The sequence below is a fragment of the Nuphar pumila genome, chromosome 3, assembly GCF_984573655.1.
Source record: "Nuphar pumila chromosome 3, dmNupPumi1.hap1.1, whole genome shotgun sequence".
Lineage (NCBI taxonomy): Eukaryota > Viridiplantae > Streptophyta > Magnoliopsida > Nymphaeales > Nymphaeaceae > Nuphar > Nuphar pumila.
In genome coordinates this window covers 15,971,790-15,994,844 of record NC_143251.1, presented here as the reverse complement: position 1 = coordinate 15,994,844, position 23,055 = coordinate 15,971,790, and the positions used below count along the sequence as shown (strand labels likewise).

The 23,055-nt window shown below is 34.5% G+C and overlaps 1 protein-coding gene across 2 annotated transcripts in view; it reads left to right on the top strand.

The window, feature by feature from the left end:
• The window catches only part of LOC149842118 (oxidoreductase, zinc-binding dehydrogenase family protein), a 59,189-nt gene that overhangs the window by 827 nt on the left and 35,307 nt on the right, over nucleotides 1-23,055 (top strand). The window contains exons 3-4 of one of the 2 annotated variants that reach the window (XM_089998918.1): nucleotides 2,917-3,012; nucleotides 4,589-4,677. In XM_089998918.1, coding sequence (XP_089855044.1) covers nucleotides 2,917-3,012; nucleotides 4,589-4,677 — 185 coding nt within the window. Of the gene's footprint in view, nucleotides 1-2,893; nucleotides 3,013-4,588; nucleotides 4,678-23,055 lie in introns of both variants that reach the window. The other variant, XM_089998919.1, reaches the window with a different exon arrangement.

Below are 23,055 nucleotides of genomic sequence, written 5' to 3'. Positions count from 1 at the left end.
ATGGTGTCTCGAACCTGCTTCAGTTTTTTTTTTTCTTATTGATTTAGAGAGCGTTTCTTAAGTGATGCCTGTGTTTTATAGCAGCAGCGATCGTTGATAGAAGGGGATTGATTTTGTCCAGATTTGAACTTAGACGCATCTTCCTTTCATAGCGATCGCAACTTGCAATGTCTTATAAACAACGCCATCATTTTAGGGTATGTCATCTTTATCTGAGATGCCAGAAGAGAAAAAGGATTGGAGAAGGTTGGGTTCGATTCAACGAGATTGTTGTGCATGAAGGAGCTGTTTGCCGAGTATGCAATTCATCAATATCACATAGTTGAACTTAAAGAAGTTTTCTATCCGTGGTCAGATACGTTCCTCTCAAAATCTCTATCTTTAATCCTTACGTGGAGTGCACCTCAAGATGCGAGTTTAAGATGCAATGCAGCTTTAGATGGAGTTTTGGTTCAGTTTATGACAATTAAAAGTTATATGCTCTGAACACACACCTCTTCCTTCCCCTAGCTAAACCAGTTTAGTGGCAAAAAGTTTTACTGCTAAGAAATGTGTCCACCACATTTTGAGGTTAAACAGTTTGGTTAGTAGCTTCATGATAGATATTTCCCAACAGTGAGCTAACATTTTTTTAATGCGAAAATGTCCAATTGACAAAGATGAACCATTGAGTTTCATGGAGACAGAACTTCCATTTCTGCATAACCCAACAATTTATTTTGCCATGCTGGTCGCAGAATCCACTGATGTTGATAGAGTTAGGGGTTTGTTCTTCTTAGAAGAAATATGCAACCGACATATTAGACACGCTTTGTATCATCAACTGTAAACTGATTTGGTCAGTGGTTGAAGAAAAAATTTCCAAGAGAATAAGGCGATCCGATTCAATATATTTGAACATTTGTCAAAAATATGTGCCCAAGAATGATGCACCAGCCATCTCATGAGCCTGCTGAAGTTGCTTTTAAATGTTGGCTACTGAATATGTAAAGATGGGTGTGGTTCAGACTTCATATGTAATATTGTATGTTTAATGTGTCGTATTCTCATGGTGAAGTCTTAATAATATTAACTAAAAGATGTATTACTGTAACTTGCATTGATTCTAGAATTTTGTGACTTCATCTATTATTACTTTACATGGTATCAAAAAGTAGAACTGACCTTTCCCTTTTTCTTTTCTTTTCTTATTTGTTTTTCTTCTTGCTTCTTGATGTGCTGCCTCACGTTCTACTACTGCTCTTTTCTCACTCTGCCACTTTGCTTATTATTCTTCTTGTTTGTTTTCTAGTATGCTATTGTTCTTTCTATTGTGTTCCTTACTTTTTCTACCAACCTCTTCATAGGGTCAAGAATACTATGCCTTCTATGTTCTCTCTTATTTCTTTAGTAAATGCTGTCCATCTCATGACAGATAAGTACATATTTTCTTCTTGCAACAAGTGATAAGCATATTTTTCTTCTTGCAACAAGTGATAAGCTTAGTTGCTGCTTTCCATCAGAAAAAGGAGAATAAGTTAAAAGTTGAGTGCTTAACTTATTATAAAAAAGAAAACAAGAAAAAAATAAATTTGACGAATGCCCTCAACATTTTCTACTACTTGATGCTTCTATCATTAAATCTTCTTCCTCATATCCCCATCAATCTTTGTCTCTTCAGTTCTTGGAAGAGATAAATTATCCCTTCAGATGGGGGTGACATCTGATGGGGATCATTTTTGCGCCTACAACACTTCTTCACAATGTGATGCGGTACTTGAATCTTTTGTGTCCTAAGTGAACCTAAGAGGTTACAATGTTGATATAATGAAAATGAGTTGTACTGCCCTTCACATTAGTTTGAATTTTGAGGTCCATGATTGTTAATAATTGCTATTCTCGATGTTGCTGCAACTCTTAACATGTTCAGATGTCATGTTACTTTGTGATTCATTTATTTGTCGTATGAAGTACTTTAAGGATATTCATGTCGTTCAAGTTTTATTGAGCAAAAGAGGGATGCTTCATGTTTACTGTTGTTGTTGATCTTTGCTTCATGTGGACCTATGTCACGTAGTCATTGTTGTGGGTGAGGGTGTATGTATGAAGGGTATGCCACGAGAATTTCTTAAAGTATGGACACAGGAGTATGACTATATATATGTACATATCATAGTCACCTATATCATTTAAGGTAATTTCTTAGTGAGGGTTTTTCTCGAAGAGATATTCAAAAACTGATTTTTTATTGAGAAAATCTTGGGCGTTTTAAAAATAAAAAAATAAAAAAATATAAAAAGTTAAGAAACATAAGAAAATAATAGGTTTTGTATCAATATTTCTTTCAAAAATATAAGGAAGTAAGTTTGAAAAGTTCTTAAATACAAAAGAAACAAAATAATACAAAAATTGGCTTAAAATATATAAAATAATATTTTTTTCGAAAAATGTCATGATAAAATCATGAAATTTCCATATTTGGTGATATTTTTCCAATATTATTTGCTTACATGATTTTGCCGATATTATCTCAATATTTTCAAAATATTGTCGATATCGATGATACTGGTACATGTATATAAAACACCATACATGCATGGATGAAAATGATCCTTTGTGTACTTTAAAAATGGACGAAAGTAACTCCTCATGTTTGACCAAACATCGGCTTCTTATAAAATGGGAAAATGAATCGGGTCTGGGTCTGGTCCAGATCCAACATTGGTTTGAGCCATACCTAAATGTACCAGTTCCAGTACCCATATCATATTGTGCTGACATAGGTTCGGGAGCCTCCTGAAAGTACCCATGTTACATAGATGTGTACTTTTTAGGTTACACTTTTCTTTTAGCATTTAAGTCCATAGTTATAGGAACATTGCTTTGTTATTAATGATACACCAAATTTTTTCAGATCTGAAAGCATGCAAAATGCAGGTCTCCAAGATGCTTTTGGGCGGTGTGCATGTCATTGGTGTTTACATATGGGTTGGGGAAAGCTCATTCAAGGCTTCGAGCATGGAGCTTTGGCAGGTAATCCTAGTGATATAATCTTAAAATTTCAACATTTCATGGGTTTTAAATAGATTTCATGGTTCACATTTGTACTTATGAAATCGACTTTGATCAATATGTGATAATATTTTTCACATCCAACAATCCTCACATCCTTTGGATGACAGGTTTGACATTAGTTTGCTGGTTTTCTTTCAGACCTTTTTCTAACTTGGAAATTGGTCTAGTTTCTCATAGCACGACTTCATAAGTGGATTTTAGCAACACCTGCATTCACACAATAAATTTTTGTTGCATTCTTGGAAAATTCATCAATGGTATCTAATTGCTAATCCCATCTAGACTCTAGAGGTGTTGAATAATATAATATGTTAAAGGATAAAGATTTCAAAAAAAAAAAAAATCACCTAGAAAAAAAAAGCTGTTTTGACAGAACTGATTGAAGAGGGGAAATGCCTCTAGTGACAAGTATTAAAAAGGGAATTTACATATTATTTTATGGAATCTAGAATTCGTCACACACAAGATGTAAGCTTTCTATCACCCTTCACATGGAAGAAAATGCGGTGGCATGTCCATTTCCATTCAGTCTTTCTGGTGGCGAGGAACACAAAAATCATGACTGTTGTGCCAATCTTTTCTACTAGACGAACTCACCATCCGATCTCTCTCTCTCTCTCTCTCTGTTTGCATGAATCATGATGAAAGTTCTCATTGTTTAGACATCACAGAGCTATGGCTGAAAACCCTGTTTGTGTCTATGTTTGCCCTTGTTCTTGAAAAAGTTCAACTACTCATTGTCATCATCACCACCAGCAGAACCACCATCATCATGCTTTCTCAGTTTATCTCTATTCAAGTCTAACACTTTAGTCGCACTGTGGTTTTATGTATTTACTGCCTCTTTCCGGGTGTTTATTGAATAAACCATTCCAATTCCTTCAACCTCTGTTGTGCCAACCTTTTCTACTCTTGCTATTTCAAATCTTAGTATTACATGCCTTAAACATCACAAATAACATATACTTGATCTTTTTCATAATTGGTATTTTTTCAAAACCTCACTATTGTACTCATTTACTCCAGGAATCTATATTGACATATGTGTCATGCCATATGCAATGTTTTTTCTTGTCATTTCTATTGCCTAACAATTGGCACCATGCAATATGATATATGACTTGTTCCAGTCCTATCAAAACATCCATCCAATCAAAGAGACTTGTTTATTGTATAACACACTACTAGCTTGTCTAAACTATTTTAGTGCTTCATTACACTTACCAACTTGTTTGTGGAGCTGTTCTGTCATTTGTATTTTATGCCATCAAACATGTGTTCAACCATGCTTTCAAAATGGGCTGAACCAGATCTAATATATATTTAGTACCATAAACATAGCATATTTTATTGATTAAAGCCTACTCCATTGAAGACTTGAAGTAAAACAGGAAGATTTTCAGTTTATGTCAGCAAAATTATTCAGCATTAATTAATTTTCTATTGCATTTACTACATTCCAATAAGACAATTGTCAGAAATATTTGAACAATCTTCCTTCTTTGAGTGACTAAATTGGTAAATTCTTTCACAGACAGTTAAAGCGGTTGCTGCAGCCTCACCATTTCAGGAGTGTGATTCAACAGAAAGGATTCTTATTCACATATCTTATAGCCCAAGAAGGTTTGTGTGAGCATTTTATTGCTTTCATTTTTGCTTCATTGAAGAAAACCTTTCTGTAACCTTTTGCCCAATGTGAACTTCTAGACAACGTGCTTCGCATAATAAAAGTGAACGCTTTGAACTGATGACAGCATGGAGCATTTGCAGGGGGGCTATCATGAGCATGGAAATGTTGGATGCATGTCTAGGAGATGTATTGGGGCCATGAATCTTATTCTGTTTAATAGGAGGATATGTTGTCTTAGCTATTTTTTTGGTACTTCCCATGGGCGCCCAGGTCTAGGCCTTAAAAATCATAAAATATATTGTTTCATGAAAAAAGGGATATCTTGAAAATGTTGCAGTTTTCAGACAAAGCAGTGAGTTTACACTTTGTTCATTGAAAAAATCCTATTCTCTGATAATACTAAAACTTCTTGTATGTGCTTTTATAAATATGCCCTTAAAACTACAATTTGCGATTATTTGCCTGCTTATAGCTTTTCTTTATGAATTTAGGTTCCTTATTTAGTAAATTAATGTGAAGGATTGAGCATAGTCTGAAAACTTAGTGACTGAGGACTCAACTTATTTCTTCTTGACTTGGGACTTGGATGGGTTGACCCAGTACATCAGCTAGGTGTCATTTAACTTGTAAATAGAAATTTTGAATATAATGACAAAAGTGTTTATGACACAATAGAAAAAATGTAACAATTGGTAATGCTTAATACTATAAGGAATATCTACTTATCTGAATATATGAGTTAATTGTTAAATTGTGAGACACACACAACACACACACACACACACACACACACACACATATATATATATATATAGTGTAATACCCACTAAGGATAAAATAGTCTTTTCCATGTAACACACATATTCCTCTTGGAATATGCTTTTTTCTTTTCTTTCTTTATTTTTTCCTTTTCCTTTTTCTTTTTTCCTTTTCATCTTGGAGGGGTCCCACCATAAAGTCGTTGGACCCCTCCAACGACTCTATGGGAGCCCCTCCTTGGGTCCCATTTTGTCTATAAATAAAGGGGCATGCCCCATGTATTCTCTAAGCTTCTTTGAAGCTATTCTCAATAAAAGATCTATATTTTTACCTCTCTCTCTCTCACTTTGTGCTTTTTTGCCACTTTGTGGCTTATTGTATTTTTTCTCATTAGTGTCTCTTTGCTTGATTGCTTGCGCATTTGCTAGTTACTTTGTGACTCTTTTATATTTTGTGACATGGTATCAGAGCTTTGGTTGTTAAAGCTCTATTTGAAGACTTCTCAAGCATAATTCATTTTGTTATTTTTGCTCTTCATCACTCTTCTCCAACATGGCCGACAAAGATTTAAAGATTAATCTTTCATTCAAGTTGAATGGAACAAATTATAGGATGTGGGCGGCCGCTATGAAAAATAATCTCAAAGGTAAAAAACTTTGGGGTTATGTGTGTGGAACCGTTCCAGAACCACAACTAAAACTTACAAAGGAGGGAAAAAAAGAGAAGGCTTTGAATAAAGAAGAGAAGGCCAAAGCTATTCAAGAATACCAATCTAAAATGAAAGATTGGGAAAGTGAGCATGCCAAGTTATTGGCATGGTTCATGAACAACGTGGAGCTCAAAATATGCGCCAATCTTGCAAAATTCAAGAGAGCAAACAACTTGGTTTTTTATGAAAGATATGTATACTCAACGAGATCTTGCTAGACACTTTTTCTTGCAAGAAAAATAAGAGAAACTAAGCAAGGAGATATGAGTATTAGAGACTACTATAGTGCTCTATCCTCTTTATGGGATGAAATCACCCTTTTCGAACCTCAATGGGAAGGAAGTGCTATTGCCATGAGAACAAAGCAAATGGAAGGAGAGAGATTCTTTCAATTTATTCATGGGCTTCGTCCCGAATTTGAACAATTAAGAGGGTCCCTTCTTTATAGGGCTTCTAACCCTCTTAGTGAAATATTAGCCGACCTATGCCAAGAGGAAACTCGCTTGGCCTTAAAAAAGGATATTGATGAAGTACATGCGGTCTCAAGATCGGGAAACAATGTGAGGACTTATAAACCACCTCAATTTTAGAAAAATAATAATGGTGTAGGAAGAAAAATTATTTGCCATCATTGCAATGAACCCGATCATGTTCGACCGGATGGTCCTAAGTTAAAAAGAAAGGTGGCTTCTGCTTGGCGAGACTCCAAGCAATCCAAGTGAAGAGCCAAATAAGGATGGAGACATAAAAGATTCCATTACACAACTCACCAAAGCTCTCCAACAATTTATGAGAATCAACTCCTCCACACCTTTCACTTTCGGTTCCGCAATCTCATCAATCCCAGGTATGTCCTCTTGGATTCTTGATTTGGGTGCCTTTTTTCATATGACTCCAAATGCATCTCTTTTATCAAAACCAAGTCTCAATACTTTCAAATCTTTTGTCTCTATCGTCGATGAAACATCACTAGATGTTGAAGGAATTGAAAATCTTGAGAAAGTTTATGGCTAAAACAAAGAGTTTTATGTTCTAAAAATAAGAATTATTCCAAAACTTAATTTAAATCTTTTTTCGGTTTCTCAAATCACTGATTTTGGATGTAGTGTCTATTTTTCACCAATCTATTGCTATGTGCAGGATCTTCGATCTGAGAAGCGGATTGGGCAATGCCATAGAAGAGGAGACCTATATTACATGGATTTTTTGTCTTTGCCATCAAAATCATTTTGTAATCATGTTCAAACTAAAGATGTTGAGACTTGGCATAAGAGGCTTGGTCATCCTCGCATTTCCAAGTTGTATCTCTTTCCATTCTTGAAAAAATTTTGTAATGAAAAATCATTTACTTGCAATGATATTATCCTTGGAAAAATGCATTTGCTTTCGTACTCGCATAGTAATTTTGTTTCTAAAAGACCATTTGAACTAGTGCATTTTGATGTATAGCGACCGACACCCGTCATATCCAAAGGAGGTTATTCATATTATGTTATCTTTATTGATGACTTTACTAGATACACATGTGTATATTTTATTAAAATTAAATCCGATGTCTTTTTTAATTTTAAAGAATTTCATGCTCTTATTCAAAAGCAATTTCAAAGCAACATAGCTATTTTTAGATCCAATTCCGGAGGGGAATATACGCCAAAAGAATTTCAAAACTATTTCAAACTAAATGGAATTATACATCAAAGGTATTGTTCAAAAACTCATCAACAAAATGGTCTTGTCGAGAGGAAGCATCAACATCTCATTGAAACAACAAGGACTCTTCTTGTTTCAAAAGGTGTTCCAATTATTTTTTGGGCCGAAGCCATTCTTACCGCCACTTATCTCATAAATCGTATGCCTTCCTCCTCTCTTAAAAATATTTCTTCTTTTGAAAAATTATTCAAAATATCTTCGGATTTTAAGAGACTAAGAATTTTTGGTTGCAAGTATTACGTTCTCTTTTAAGGACAAGATAAACTATCACCAAAAGCTCTTGAATGTGCTTTTATTGGCTACGATGAGAATAAAAAAAGTTATAGATGTTATGATATACAAAAAAATAAACTTTGTCTCTAAAAATGTAACCTTTCTAGAAGATCAAAATGGTTTTGAATTTCAAAAGTCTAAAGAAAAAGTTGATTATTCTTTTTTATTTGACTTAATACCTAGAACTAAGCCTAACAATGATTTAATTTGTGATGACAATCAAATTGATGATTTGTCTCCCATAATTGATGATTCTCCTAATAAGAATCCTAATGACATTCATGTTTATACTCGGCGTGAAGGAAATGAACACCAAAATGCCTTTTATAGACACTCTCAAGATCTCCCCTTAGAAGATCAAGTTGAAGAAACCCAACTTAGGTGATCCTTTAGAAATAGTAGACCTCCTAAAAAATTCGTGTCATATGACTCTTTTTCTCCAACATATAGAACTTGCTTAATGATGATACACTCCTATGATGAACCTTCCAATTTTAAAGAAGCTATGCAATACTCACATTGGATTGACGCTATGACATTAGTGTTAAATTATGTTGTTTTGATATGCATATATATATGTATATGTATATAATTATACATATACATATGCTGTAAACCGAAATACCCATTAAGGGTATTTCAGTACTTTCACTGTAATAGGCGTCAACCCAATAGGGACTGACAACCCTTTTTTATCCCCTTTTTATTTTCTTTCATTCTTTTTTGTATTTTTTAAAGTTACTTTTTGGGTCATTGGGAGCAACTCCTATATGACTGTTGGTGATGCTCCCAACAGTCAGAATTCTGACCATTGGAATGGAATTCTGACTGTTGGGAGCAGCCCAACAGTCACATTGGGCTGCCCCAACAGCCCCCGCTTGTTCTATAAATTGGCCTTGAAGGCTTTGTATTTTTGTATCACTCTCTTGAGAGATTATATGCAATATTAATTTTGCTAGACCCTTGTGTGGGTGGTTGGGTGATTCAATCAAGCATTCCATTTGATTGAAAGTGTGTTCTTACATGTTCTTGTATGTGTATCAGATTCAATCCACTTCATTACATCAAAGCTTTGGTGTTCCAAAAGACGCTTATTAGAAAGAAGGTCATGATCAAAAGGAGGATCTTGGACTTGGGAAAATTTTGAGAGTCGCATCGGGAAGCAGAGCATCTCCAAAAAGGCCTTGTATCACTTTCTTCTTCTCTCTTCCACTCTTTCTCATCTTCTCTTGTTTTTTTTATTCCTGCTTGTTGCATATGGAGAATAAAAGGAAAGTGATTGTCTCCATTCCCATACGCCTAAATGACACCAACTATGTGATGTGGGCATCCATAGTTAAACATAAGATATTTGAAAAAGGGCTTTGGGGTTAGTTGACAGCACCGACAAGGAGCCTAAACTCATCCTTACAAAGTTGGAGAATGGAAAAGAAATTGCGCTTCAAGGAGAGGAAAGGGCTAAAGTCATTTCCGAATATGAGAAAAAATGGAAAGAATGGAGGATGGGTCACTCCAAAATTATTGGATGACTCATCAATAGTGTGGACATTCACAAATGTTCTAGTTTGACGAAGTTTGACTTCGCTAGTGATGCTTGGAAATACCTTAAAAACATGTATAGTCTTAAGGATATTGCGCATATATGTAATGTCCAAAATAAAGTAAGAACCATGATTCAAGGAGAGATGACTATAAGAGAGAACTACAATGCTCTCTCTTTAAAGTGGCATTGCCCACAAGATGTTGAGCTCTGTGAAAATCAAATCAAAGCAGAGCGTTTTTATCAATTCTTAAATGAACTTAGACCCGAATTTGAAGGAACTAAGTCCGCTCTTCTTCATAGAGGAGGGGTCCCTTCCATAGTTGAGACACTTAGAATTAACTATGGAAGAGAATAGGTTGAAAAGGCCATCCACTTTTAAGGATGAAGAATCCGTGCTTGCTATGTCAAAGCCCAGAAGCCATACGAAACCACCTTATTTTGTAAGAAATGAGAATTGAAGGAACCACAACAACTATGAAAAGATGGGTGATCATGAGTCAAAGAAAGGTGGAAAAATTATTTGCTATCATTGCTATGAACCGAGACACATCAAACCTTTTTGTCCCAAAAGAAATGAGGATTATAAAGAAGACAAAAGAGTGGCTTCAGTGGAAATAAGTGAAGTAGACGACTCCAAATGCATCAGTTCGCTATCCTTGGCTCAATTAATGAAAGCATTGTAACCTATGTTTAAAGCTCAATCTTCCTCTTATTCGAGAGCGGTCGTATCGACAAGTGACAACCATGGTAAGACCTCTTGGATCTTAGATTCCGGTGCTTCATTTCATATGATCCCTAATGAGTCTATATTGTCTGAATGCAAGTTTAACTCAAATGATTCTTGTGTTTCTACTGCCGATGCCGATGACACCTCTTTAAAAATCAAAAGTTTTGGCATTTATCAAAAAACACCTATATTTCACATACCAAATATTAGAGTAGTACCAAAATTAACTTTAAACCTCTTATCAGTTTCTCAAATTGCGGACTATGGTTGCAAAATTGTTTTCTCATCTAATGATTGCCTAATACAGGATCTCCAGTCTGGGAAGCCGATTGGGCAAGGCCATAGAAGAGGAGATCTCTATGTTATGGACAATCTTGAATTGCCAAAACAATCTTTTTGTAATTTTGTGGAAAAGAAAGATGTAGGAATTTGACACAAAAGACGAGGACATCCTAGTGTGACCAAATTACAATTATTTTCATTTCTTTCAAATTGTAAAATGGAAAATTTTGTATGTGAAGATTGCATTCTTGACAAAATGAAGTCTTTACCTTTTGGAACAAGACATCTTATAACTAAGAATCCATTTGAACTTGTGCATTCGGATATATGGGGACCTGCACCTGTCATATCCAAAGGAGGCGTTTCTTACTATGTTGTGTTTGTGGACGATTTTAGCAGACACTCTTCGATATTTTTTTTAAAACAGAAATCAGAAGTATTTGATTGTTTTAAAAAAATTCATAGTTATATACAAAATCAATTTAAAACCAATATCCAAATTTTTAGAACTGATTCTGGGGGAGAATTTGTGTCAAGAGAATTTAAAAATTATCTTGACACAAATGGGATTGTTTATAAAAAATCATGTCCCTATACCCCTCAACAAAATGGTCTTGCCGAAAGAAAGCCTAAACACATTATTGAAACCACTAGAACTCTTCTAGTATCTAGAAATGTTCCAATTTTTTTTTGGGCTGAAGCTGCCCTTACGACAGTCGACTTGATAAATAGAATGCCTTCAAAAAATATTGAAAACATTTCTCCTATTGAAAAACTTTGTAAAATGTCTCCCGATTATAAAAGATTGAGGGTTTTTGGGAGCAAATGCTTTGTTCTTACCAACAAAAATGATAAACTTTCCCCAAAAGCCATTCCTTGTGTATTTTTGGGCTATGCCGAAAACCAAAAAGGATATAGGTGTTATGACATTGAAAGAAACAAGTTATATGTTTCTAGAAATGTTACGTTTCTTGAAAATGAAAGCAGGTTTACCAAAGATAATATCTAAGAGAGTTGTGATTATTCGTTCCTATTTGACCTAGTCATTGACAAGAGTGAATGTATTCATGAGAGTCAAAACATTTATGAGGCAAATGAGAATATGAGTAGGAGTCTTGACAATGTGGACCCACCTCACGATAATTTACAAACCTATGCTCGTCGTACTGAAGATCACCCACAAAGTGCTTTAGAAAGATACTCCCAATGCCAAGAAGAAGATTCTTCCAACCTTAGAAAATTCATAAGAATTTCGAAAGCTCCTAGTAGAATTGTATCATATGATTCCTTTGAACCTAAGTTTAGATCCTGCCTAATGGCCATTCACTCGTATTCTGAACCTCAATCATATCATGAGGCTAAACACCGGCACGAATGAATTAAGGCCATGAATAACGAGTTGAAAGCATTAAAAAAGGAAAAAACTTGGGAGATCTAAACATTATCCAAAGGAAGAAAAACTATAGGATGCCGATGGGTTTACAAGGTAAAAACCAAGTACGACGGAACATTAGAAAGATATAAGGCTATGTTAGTAGCCAAGGGATACAGTAAAAAATATGAGATTGACTATGATGAGACATTTGCCCCAGTTGCTCGTATGACTACTGTTAGAACTCTCATTGCTATAACATCAATTAGGAAATGACCCATATTTCAAATGGACGTTAAGAATGCTTTTTTAAATGGCAACCTAGATGAAGAAGTATATATGAATCCTCCTCCTAGTTTGTTTTTAGCACATGAAAAAACTCTCCGATTACGTAAGGCCTTGTATGGTCTAAAGCAAGCTCTAAAGGCTTGGTATGATAGGTTCAGTGATGTGATGACACAACTTCATTTTAAATCTTGTTTTACTGATACTGCATTGTTTGTTAAGTCTTCTAATGTAGGAAAGGTGATTCTACTACTGTACGTAGACGATATGATAATCACTGAAGATGATAAGCAGAGAGTTAACCATATCAAAGATGTGCTTAAAACCAACTTTGATAACACATATCTTGGGTTTTTACGATATTTTCTTGGAATAGAAGTTGCTTAATCAAATCGTGGTTACTTTTTGTCAGAGACCAAATATGCAACATAGATCATTAAAAGATCAGGACTCTCAGATGAAAAATTGGTTGATACTCCGGAAGTCATAAATGTCAAAATGAAGATAGATGATGGAGAACCCTTGCAAGATCCAACGCCTTACAGACAAATGATTGAGGTTTTGTCTTATCTTTCCATTACTCGTCTTTATATATCTCATGCTATTCATTTTGCTAGTCAATTTCAGCATGCTCCCACTATAGTACATATGAGTGCTGTAATGAGAATTGTTAGATATATTAAAAAATCTATTAACCTTGGCTTATTTTTATCATCCGCTTCCTCACTAGAAGTCATTGCATATTTTGACTCTGATTGGGGAGGGGATGCCAATGATAGACGCTCAACCACTGGTCTATGTGTTTTTGTAGGTGATAAGTTGTCGCTCTCCTCGATTGAAGTTGAGTATAGGGCCATGATAACCACTACGTCAGAGTTAGTTTGGCTGAGACAACTTCTCAAAGATTTTGGGGTTTATACTGCAGAACCTTCAAAATTATGTTGTGACAACAAGGGCGCTGTTTACATTGCAAGCAATCATACATTCCATGAAAGAACGAAACACATTGAGATGGATTGTCACTACGTTCGGGAAGAGTTCCTGCGAAAGACTATCACACTACCTTATGTTCCATCAGAATTCCAACTCGCAGACTTCTTCACCAAAGCGCTACCATCTCCCAGATTCTACTTCCTACTTGGCAAACTCTCGGTGGTTGTACCATGAGTTTGAGGGGGGGGGGGGTGTTAAATTATGTTGTTTTGATATGCATATATATATATGTATATGTATATAATTATACATATACATATGCTGTAAACCGAAATACCCATCAAGGGTATTTCGATACTTTCACTATAATAGGCATCAACCCAATAGGTACTTTCACTATAATAGGCGTCAACCCAATAGGGTCTGACAACCCTTTTTTATCCCGTTTTTATTTTCTTTCATTCTTTTTTGTATTTTTTAAAGTTACTTTTTGGGTCATTGGGAGCAGCTCCAATATGACTGTTGGTGCTGCTCTCAACCGTCAGAATTTTGACTGTTTGGAGCAGCCCAACAATCACATTGGGCTGCCCCAACAACCCCCTCTTGTTCTATAAATTGGCCTTGAAGTCCTTATATTTTTGTATCACTCACTTGAGAGATTATATGCAATATTAATTTGTGATTCAATCAAGCATTCCACTTGATTGAAAGTGCGTTCTTACATGTGTATCAGATTCAATCCACTTCATTACAATTAGAACTAGAAGCTCTTAAGAAGGCAAATACTTGACCATAGTAAGTCAACCATTAGAAAAAAGGCTATTGGGTGTAGATGGGTATATAAGGTCAAAACTAAAAGTGATGGAACATTAAAGAGATACAAAGCTAGGTTGGTTGCTAAGGGATACACCCAAGAATATGGAGTCGACTATGAGGAAGCCTTTGCTCCGGTAGCTAGGATGACAAGTGTACGAACTTTAATTGCTTTAGCATCCATCAAAAATGACCTATCTATCAACTTGATGTTGAAAATGCTTTTTTAAATGAGAATCTTAGTGAGAAGTGTTTATGGATCCTCTGTCGGGTCTTGATATTGGTAAAGGAAATGTTTTAAAACTTAACAAAGCTTTTTATGGTCTCAAACAAGCTCCAAAAGCTTGGTATGATTTATTTAGCAAAGTTATTGCTAATGGTTTTTTTTTCGTGTTATACTGATACTGCTTTATTTGTTAAGACTGCAGGAGATCACATCACTATTTTATTGTTATATGTGGATGATATGATCATCACTGAAAATGATAAAAAAGACATTGCTCTTATTAAAAATATTTTAAAAAAAATTTGATATGTCTGATTTTGGTTTCCTAAGGTATTTTTTAGGGATTGAAGTGACATATTCTCCAAGGGGGCATGTGCTATCTCAGATGAAGCTTGCATTTGACATTATTGCTCGGTCTGGCCTAACCGATGACAAAAAAGTAGAAACTCCAGAAATAATCAACGCCAAGATGAGATTCAATGATGAAACTCCTTTAGAAGATCCCACTCCTTACCGACAACTGATTGGTTCACTTACATATTTGTCCATCACAAGGCCAAACATTACTCATGTTGTTCATAGTGCATTAAAATATGTGTACTCGTACACATATATGTATGTTGAAATATAATCCTTAAATGTATATATATATATTTATTTATATATATATATATATATATATAAAGATACGTATACATATATATGTATACGTATCTCTATTTATATATATATGTATAAATATATATATTTTCTCTTCCTAAAATACCCTCAAGGGTATTCTTGTAATTTGTCATTTTACGCATATTCCAATTGGAATATGCATTGTAATATTTCTTTTATTTTTTATTTTTTATTTTTTTGTTTTTCGTACCATATTGGGGGCCTCCCAATAGAGACGTTGGGAGCCCCCAACGGTCACAAATGTGACCGTTGGGGGCTCTCCAACATCTCCTTTGGGAGCCCCCAAGGTGGTCCCTTTTTGTGCTTATAAATAGGGGATTTCCCCTTTGTATTTTTCATTGGTTGGAGGAGCTTTTGCTCCATGTAATGGGTGTTACACCCTTATTTTCTTCAATGATATCAACTTATGCCTTATAGGCATTTTTGCCCCTTTGTGGGTTTATGTGTTAACACATTATGTGCTTGTGTTTTCCCTTTAGTGGGTATATTCGCACTTCATGTGCATATGTATTGGTTCATTATTGAACCTAATATATTCAAAGTCGCTTCTTTACATGGTATCAGAGCCAGGTTGGGATTGAGTTGCTCTTTATTGCATTGGGAAGCGTGCTATTCAAGAAACGTTAAAGAAGAATGGTGATGTTCTCGTTTCTCTCTTTTGCTTATTAAAATTATTTGATATGCATTATATTTTTAAGTATTGTGCATTATGAAGAATTAAATATGTTTTTGCATATGTGCTTCTCTCTTTTGCTTAAAAATATTTGGTATGCATTATATTTCTTTAAGTATTGTGCATTATAAAGAATTAGATATATTTTTGCATATGTGTTTTCCTTGTCATTATGAGTTTGGATTCTTTAACATTCCATTGAACCTTTTGTATTATTCTCTTTCGTATGTCTTTTCTTGAAAAATAAGTTTTTAAGAAAGTTATGTTAGAAGTAAAATGTTTGTGAGTTATGTAGCATTGCTCACATACTCTCATCATGATTATTTCATATTAAAAGTATGTGTTTACCTTCTAAAATATCCTATATGAGGTCTTTTTTATAATAACGTGTTTTTTGAAAAAATGATGTTTTATTTTTCTACCTAATGAGTTCTTTTTCATACGAACAATGTTTGATTAAAAAGGCATTTTTATAATATCGGTTGAATTAATTTAAAAAAAAATGATCCCATGAAATATGGTTATTCTCTTTTCATTCTTTAATTCAATTTCAAGAATATGTTTTATTATAAGATTTATGGTCTTCATTAATGTTGCATACATTAGGAGTTGGTTATAATCTATTAAGTCATATAATATTATGAATTTTTGTTTATAGATTTATGCCATAACGCAATCCTAGTATTCTCTTTGAGATTTTCTCCACTTTAATAAAGTTTTCCCTCTTCCTTTCGTATGTACCCTCTTTTGAGAATTTTGTTGGATCTCTCTTTGAGAGGTTTTTTTTCCTTGTAAATCTTCTTATGAGTGTATACTCTTTAAGAAGACTTCATGATTGTTATAAGCTTCTTTTTAATATTGATTTTTATGAGAGTTTTTAAATATTATCATTTTTTTGAAAGCTTGAGAGTCTCAAGCATTTGCTTCTTTTATGAAATACATGCATTATTGCATGTTTGCTATTATTACTCTTTTTGCGTATTTTGATCAAGTGTTGTGAGAGTGTCTTCGTACACTTCTTTTATAAAATATTTATGCTTGTATGCGTTTTGTCTATTCATAGACATTTTCACATGGTTCTCTTTTTTTCAATAAAGAGATTTTTTTATTGCCTTCTTTAGGGCTTGTGTTTGTTTTTATCCCTTAGTGGACTTGTAAGGTTGCTTCTTTTATCATTATAAATGCTTCCGCAATATCTTGATACACGTTGTTCTAAATTTGCACATTTAAGATTATTGTCATTCTACATCTTGGTATGCATATAATTGCAAATTATAAAGGTTTGATTTGTTTCTTGGATTATTCCAAATCCTTTCTCACACATGACATAGCTTAAATATTTCATGTTGTGTTTATTAAGTTTTTTTATAATGATCATGATTGAACATAATTTCGTATATATGCAACATTATTGTTATATGGCATATTTTTGTGATTAATTATGTTGGACCTTTGAATCGACCCTTTTTGTAAAATCACATATTTGGAAAATGTTTTCCCAAAGAGTTCATTGCCTTTTTGTGGCATTTTATCTTCTATCCATCACATGTTGTATGATGCATCAATCCTTTTTTTTATGACCTTATTGTTATATTAGAGATGATTGTTGAGGTGAGTTATGGGCACCTTGTGTTATGTCATTTTAAATTGTCCACTTGCCATATTATAGATGGTGGTTGAGGTGAGTTATGGGCACCTTGGGACTCTAGAATGATTTGGTATATGATCTCTAATTATGAGTGTGTCACTCGTTTGATTTTGGCCATTGATCTTATGGATGCTCTTATTTATATATAAATGCGATGGATATATGATGTTTGAAACCTTAAATGTTTTAAGGTATATTAAAATCAAGGTTTTTGGGATTATTGCCCAACCTTTTATTGTTTATGAATCTTATGAGTGCATTTGCACATTTGTGTTTTGTGCTTTTGTGCACAAGTGTTCTTGGTGTATGTATATTCACACATTTATTCCAAAATATTGTTGTTATGGGTATTTTTTTTGAAGAATATTGTTCTATTGATTCAAGGTTTTATTTATATGTTTGTCATTACAAGTTTTATTGCCTCAAAAGTCTTCTCATTTTATAACTCTTATCTAAGTGTCATCATATGTAGACAAGAATTTTATTACACTTTTGTGTGTTGGTTGCCCTTTGTTGGCATTATTCTCTTGGTCTAGTAGCTGAACACACTTGTCTTGAGTGTTATTATATGTAGACAAGGCACATTGATTCACACCATGATGTGTGATTTTAGTCCATGTTGGCATTTGTGTCCTTGTTTTAGTTGCTGAGTTGTATGCCCATGGTTGACTTCTTTCACTCATTTCAAGTGTCATTTTATATAGACAAGAGGTCTTTTGTGTTTTAACCCATGGTTGGCTTCTTTCACTCATTTCAAGTGTCATTTTATGTAAACAAGAGATGTATTGTGTTTTAACCCATGGTTGGCTTGATACTCTTGTTCTAGTAGCTGAACATGTTTTTTAGTGTCTTTTTACGTAGACAAGAGATACTTTTGGTCCATGTTGGCGTGTATTCTCTTGTTCTTGTCGTTGATACACTCATTTCAAGTATTATTATATGTAGACAAGAGATATTTTTACACACCTTTGTGTGTGTCTTTTGGCCTTTAATGGCATTATGGTTATGTTCTTGTTCTAGTAGCTTATACACTTGATTTGTAGTTTTTGGAGGACTAATGAGGTAGTCGCTTGTAGTAGATGAACTATTATTTAAAATTGCAAAATTTCCTTCATAACTTGTGTTTTTTTGATACAAGTGAATCATATCTATGATATGTTTTTAAATCAAATTGATATTTTAACATTTAATCTATATATTAAGTGCTTACAGTTTTTCGGCCACTTTTGTATTTGATATGCAAAATGAGTTTTTTTTCTCAAATGATATTCTTTTTTGAATCTTGGGTGGATGTTTTAATATACTTAGTCAAATCATGCTTCTTATATATGACATTTGTTTGACATATATCTTCTCCCTAAAGATATGAAAAACTCTATTGTTGATCTATGCGTGTTAAATATACCTTTATAAAGCCTCTCTTATTGAAGTTCATATTTGTCATGCCTTTGGACATTTGTATCCGTGTTCTTTTAAAACCTTTTGAACTCTTGTGTTCATTTTGACTAAAGTATGTTTGGAGCATGTTCATTAATGATTTCTTTAAGTGTTAATTCATTTTATGATAATATATGCATATGCTCATTATGGCCTTTTAGTCCCTCATTCAATAAAGCATATGTAGCTTATGCCTCTTCGTAGGCTTATTGTAGTGTCCCTTAGTGGACCATTTTGTTATTCCCCATTATGGGGTTGTGTTTGTCCAATGTTGGACCTTATGAATGCATTATGCATTCTTGCAATTCGTTTCCGCTTACTCTTTAACATGATATATGATTTTGAAACTTTTGTTTTCTAAATTTTCTTTTCATACTAAAGTAATTATCCTATCATGTGATTCAAATTTCTATGCATAAGTTATAATTTTGCACCTTGTTAGGAATGTTCCATTTGAGTAAAGTGCAAAGATATTTTTTACTTGTTCATTGTTGTTATTCCACAGGATCTTGGAGATAGGATAAAGAGAAGTACCCTGGATGGTTTGGGAAATGTGTTCACCATTAGAAGGCAATTAGAGGAAGGCATTTTCAAGTTTCAATTGCATCCTTACTGAAGCCTCCTGGAGTCTTGCGACTTGTTTCAATCTTTTCGTTTCCCCGCAAAGATTGAGGGGGGGTGTTAAAATATGTGTACTCGTACACATATATGTATGTTGAAATATAATCCTTAAATGTATATATATATATATATATATAAAGATACGTATACATATATATGTATACGTATCTCTATTTATATATATATATAAATATATATATTTTCTCTTCCTAAAATACCCTCAAGGGTATTTTTGTAATTTGTCATTTTACGCATATTTCAATTGGAATATGCATTGTAATATTTCTTTTATTTTTTATTTTTTATTTTTGTTTTTTATTTTTTTATTTTTCGTACCATATTGGGGGCCTCCCAATAGAGACGTTGGGAGCCCCCAATGGTCACAAATGTGACCGTTGGGGGCTCTCCAACGTCTCCTTTGGAAGCCCCCAAGGTGGTCCCTTTTTGTGCTTATAAATAGGGGATTTCCCCCTTGTATTTTTCATTGGTTGGAGGAGCTTTTGCTCCATGTAATGGGTGTTACACCCTTATTTTCTTCAATGATATCAACTTATGCCTTATAGGCATTTTTGTCCGTTTGTGGGTTTATGTGTTAGCACATTATGTGCTTGTGTTTTCCCTTTAGTGGGTATATTCGCACTTCATGTGCATATGTATTGGTTCATTATTGAACCTAATATATTCAAAGCCGCTTCTTTACACAAGCCAATTTCAGACTGCCCCTACTTCGATTCACATGGTGTCACTTATGAGGATTATTAGATATTTAAAAGGCACCATCACAAAATGACTATTTTTATCCTCTTCTTCATCTCTTAATTTACTTGCTTATATTGACTCTGATTTGGGGGGTAATCCCGATGATCGTATCTCTACATCAGGTTATTGTGTTTTTCTTGGAGAGTCATTGATTTCTTGGAGATGTAAGAAACAACATAAAGTTTCTCTTTCATCTACGGAGGCGGAATACCGGGCAATGACCACCACTACTACCAAACTTATCTGGTTGAGAAGTCTACTTAAAGATATGAGCGTCCTTTTCTCCACTCCTTCGAAGCGGTGTTGTGATAACAAGAATGCTATCTACATTGCTAGCAATCACACCTTCCATGAACGAACCAAGCACATAGAGATGGATTGTCACTATGTTTCCGACAAATTCTTAAGGGGTACCATTCAACTACCCTACGTTGCTTCTGAGTATCAGCTCGCAGACTTCTTCACCAAAGCCTTGCCATCGCCTTGCTTCTACTTTCTCCTTAGCAAACTCTCGGTGATCTCACCGTGTGTTTGAGGGGGGGGGGTGTTAAATTGTGAGACACACACACATATATATATATATATATATATGTGTGTATGTGTCTACCTATATATATATATATGTGTGTATATATATATATATATATATATATATATATATATATATAGAGAGAGAGAGAGAGAGAGAGAGAGAGAGAGAGAGAGAGAGAGAGAGAGAGAGAGAGATTTTGTAATACCCACTAAGGGTAAAATAGTCTTTTCCATGTAACACATATTCTTCTTAGAATATGCTTTTTTCTTTTCTTTCTTTATTTTTTCCTTTTCCTTTTTTCATTTTCTTTTTCTTTTTTCCTTTTCATCTTGGAGGGATCCCACCATAAAGTCGTTGGACCCTTCCAACGGTCATAAATATGACCGTTGGAGGGGCTCCAACGACTCTATGGGAGCCCCTCCTTGGGTCCCATTTTGTCTATAAATAAAGGGGCATGCCCCATGTATTCTCTAAGCTTCTTTGAAGCTATTCTCAATAAAAGATCTATATTTTTACCTCTCTCTCTCTCACTTTGTGCTTTTTTGCCACTTTGTGGATTATTGTATTTTTGCCCATTAGTGGCTCTTTGCTTGATTGCTTGCACATTTGCTAGTCACTTTGTGACACTTTTATATTTCGTGACATTAATTACATGGATTCATAATATTTCATGAGTGATCTAGTCTTCTTCAGTAATCAACTAACATCTACTATTCATGCTATAAGTTACAAAATCAACTATAATAAGACTTGTGAAATCAATCAAGTTTAACAATGACAATTCTAAAGTAGTAAAAAATAGTAATTAACAAACATTTAGTATATTTTAATGAAAGCTAATAAAGTATAATTCATGCATAAAGCAATTAATAAATCCTATCTTTATCTTCGTAATCTATATACTGTTAAAATATATTATACATACATGCTTATATATATATATATAATGTGTGTGTGTGCTTGTTTGTAAACCAAAATACCCATCAAGGGTATTTTGATCATTTCACCTCTTTGTATAGCTTGTGCCCACTAGGGGCTTATTTTCTTTGTTATTCTTTATTTTTGCTTTATTATTATTATTATAATAATATAATGTAAAAGGGGGACAGTATGGTAAGTAGGCCATAGAGCCATTGGGGAGGCCCAACAGCTATATTGGCCTCCCCACTTCTCTATAAAAAGGGCTTTCAGACGATCTTGTAATGCATCCTCTTTGGAAGCGTTCTTAATAAAAGTGTATATTTTTCATGTGTTGTTGCCCTCTGTAGCTCTTGTATTAGCACTTTAAGTGCATTTGGTGTATTATTTTTTGTCCCTTTGTCGACTTGAAGTTTGTGTTTACTTTATTGCTCTTGTAACCAGAGTTACCGTAAGCGCCTAGGTAAAAGGGGAAGCGCGAAACGTCGCGCTTCCGAAGCGTGCAGGGAAGTGCCACTTTTAAATGGGAAGCGCACTTCCCTTTAATGGAAACACACTTCCCTTTAATGGGAAGCACGCTTCCCATCACGCTTCCCCTACACTTCCCCAATTTTTTCCATGTTTTTGTATTTTTTATTTTTTTCGCTTCCCCCTCGCTTCCTAGGTCACTTCCGGTTCGCTTCTTAGTTCGCTTCCGAGACGATTCCCAACTCACTCCTAAGTGGTCCCACGCTTCCCGCTTCCTAAAATTTTGAAAGTGCCACGCTTCCCGCTTCCTCAACTGGCAACCATGCTTGTAACACATTGTTTGTAATATCTATCACCTTTCCCACCGGCTCGTGACATGGTATCAGAGCTTTGGTAAGATTAAAGGACTATGGTGGATTGTAAGAGCTTCAGTTTGTGCATTAGGAAGCGTGCCATCACTCTTTATCTTCAAACTTCCTTCTCTTGTCTTCTTGACAACTTGGTCACACATTTGGGTTCGTTGGAAATGATTTGGAGGATTCGTGGCTTGTGTCCTCTCTTGAGGTTGGTGGTTCTTCTTGATTTCTCTCTTTTCAATATGGGTGAAAAAGAGTCTATGACGGTCATTGTGTTCAAATTAAATTATTCAAACTATCTTATGTGGGCGGCCGCCATGGAAAACCATCTAAAAAGAAAGAAACTATGGGGTTATGTGAGTGGTACACTTTGTGAACCCCAACTTATGCTCACCAAAAGAGATGAGGATCAAATAAAAGCATTAAGTGATAAAGAAAAAGGAAAGGCCTTAATTGAATATCAACAAACAGTTGGGGATTGGGAGGTCGAGGATGCTCAAATCCTATCTTGGTTCCTTAATAGCATGGAACTCAAGATTGCGGCTAGCATTGTGAAGTTCAAAAAAACATGTGAGGCTTTGATTTTCTTGAAAAATATGTTCGTGCAAAAAGACTTGGCACAACAATATTTTCTTTAAGAAAAAGT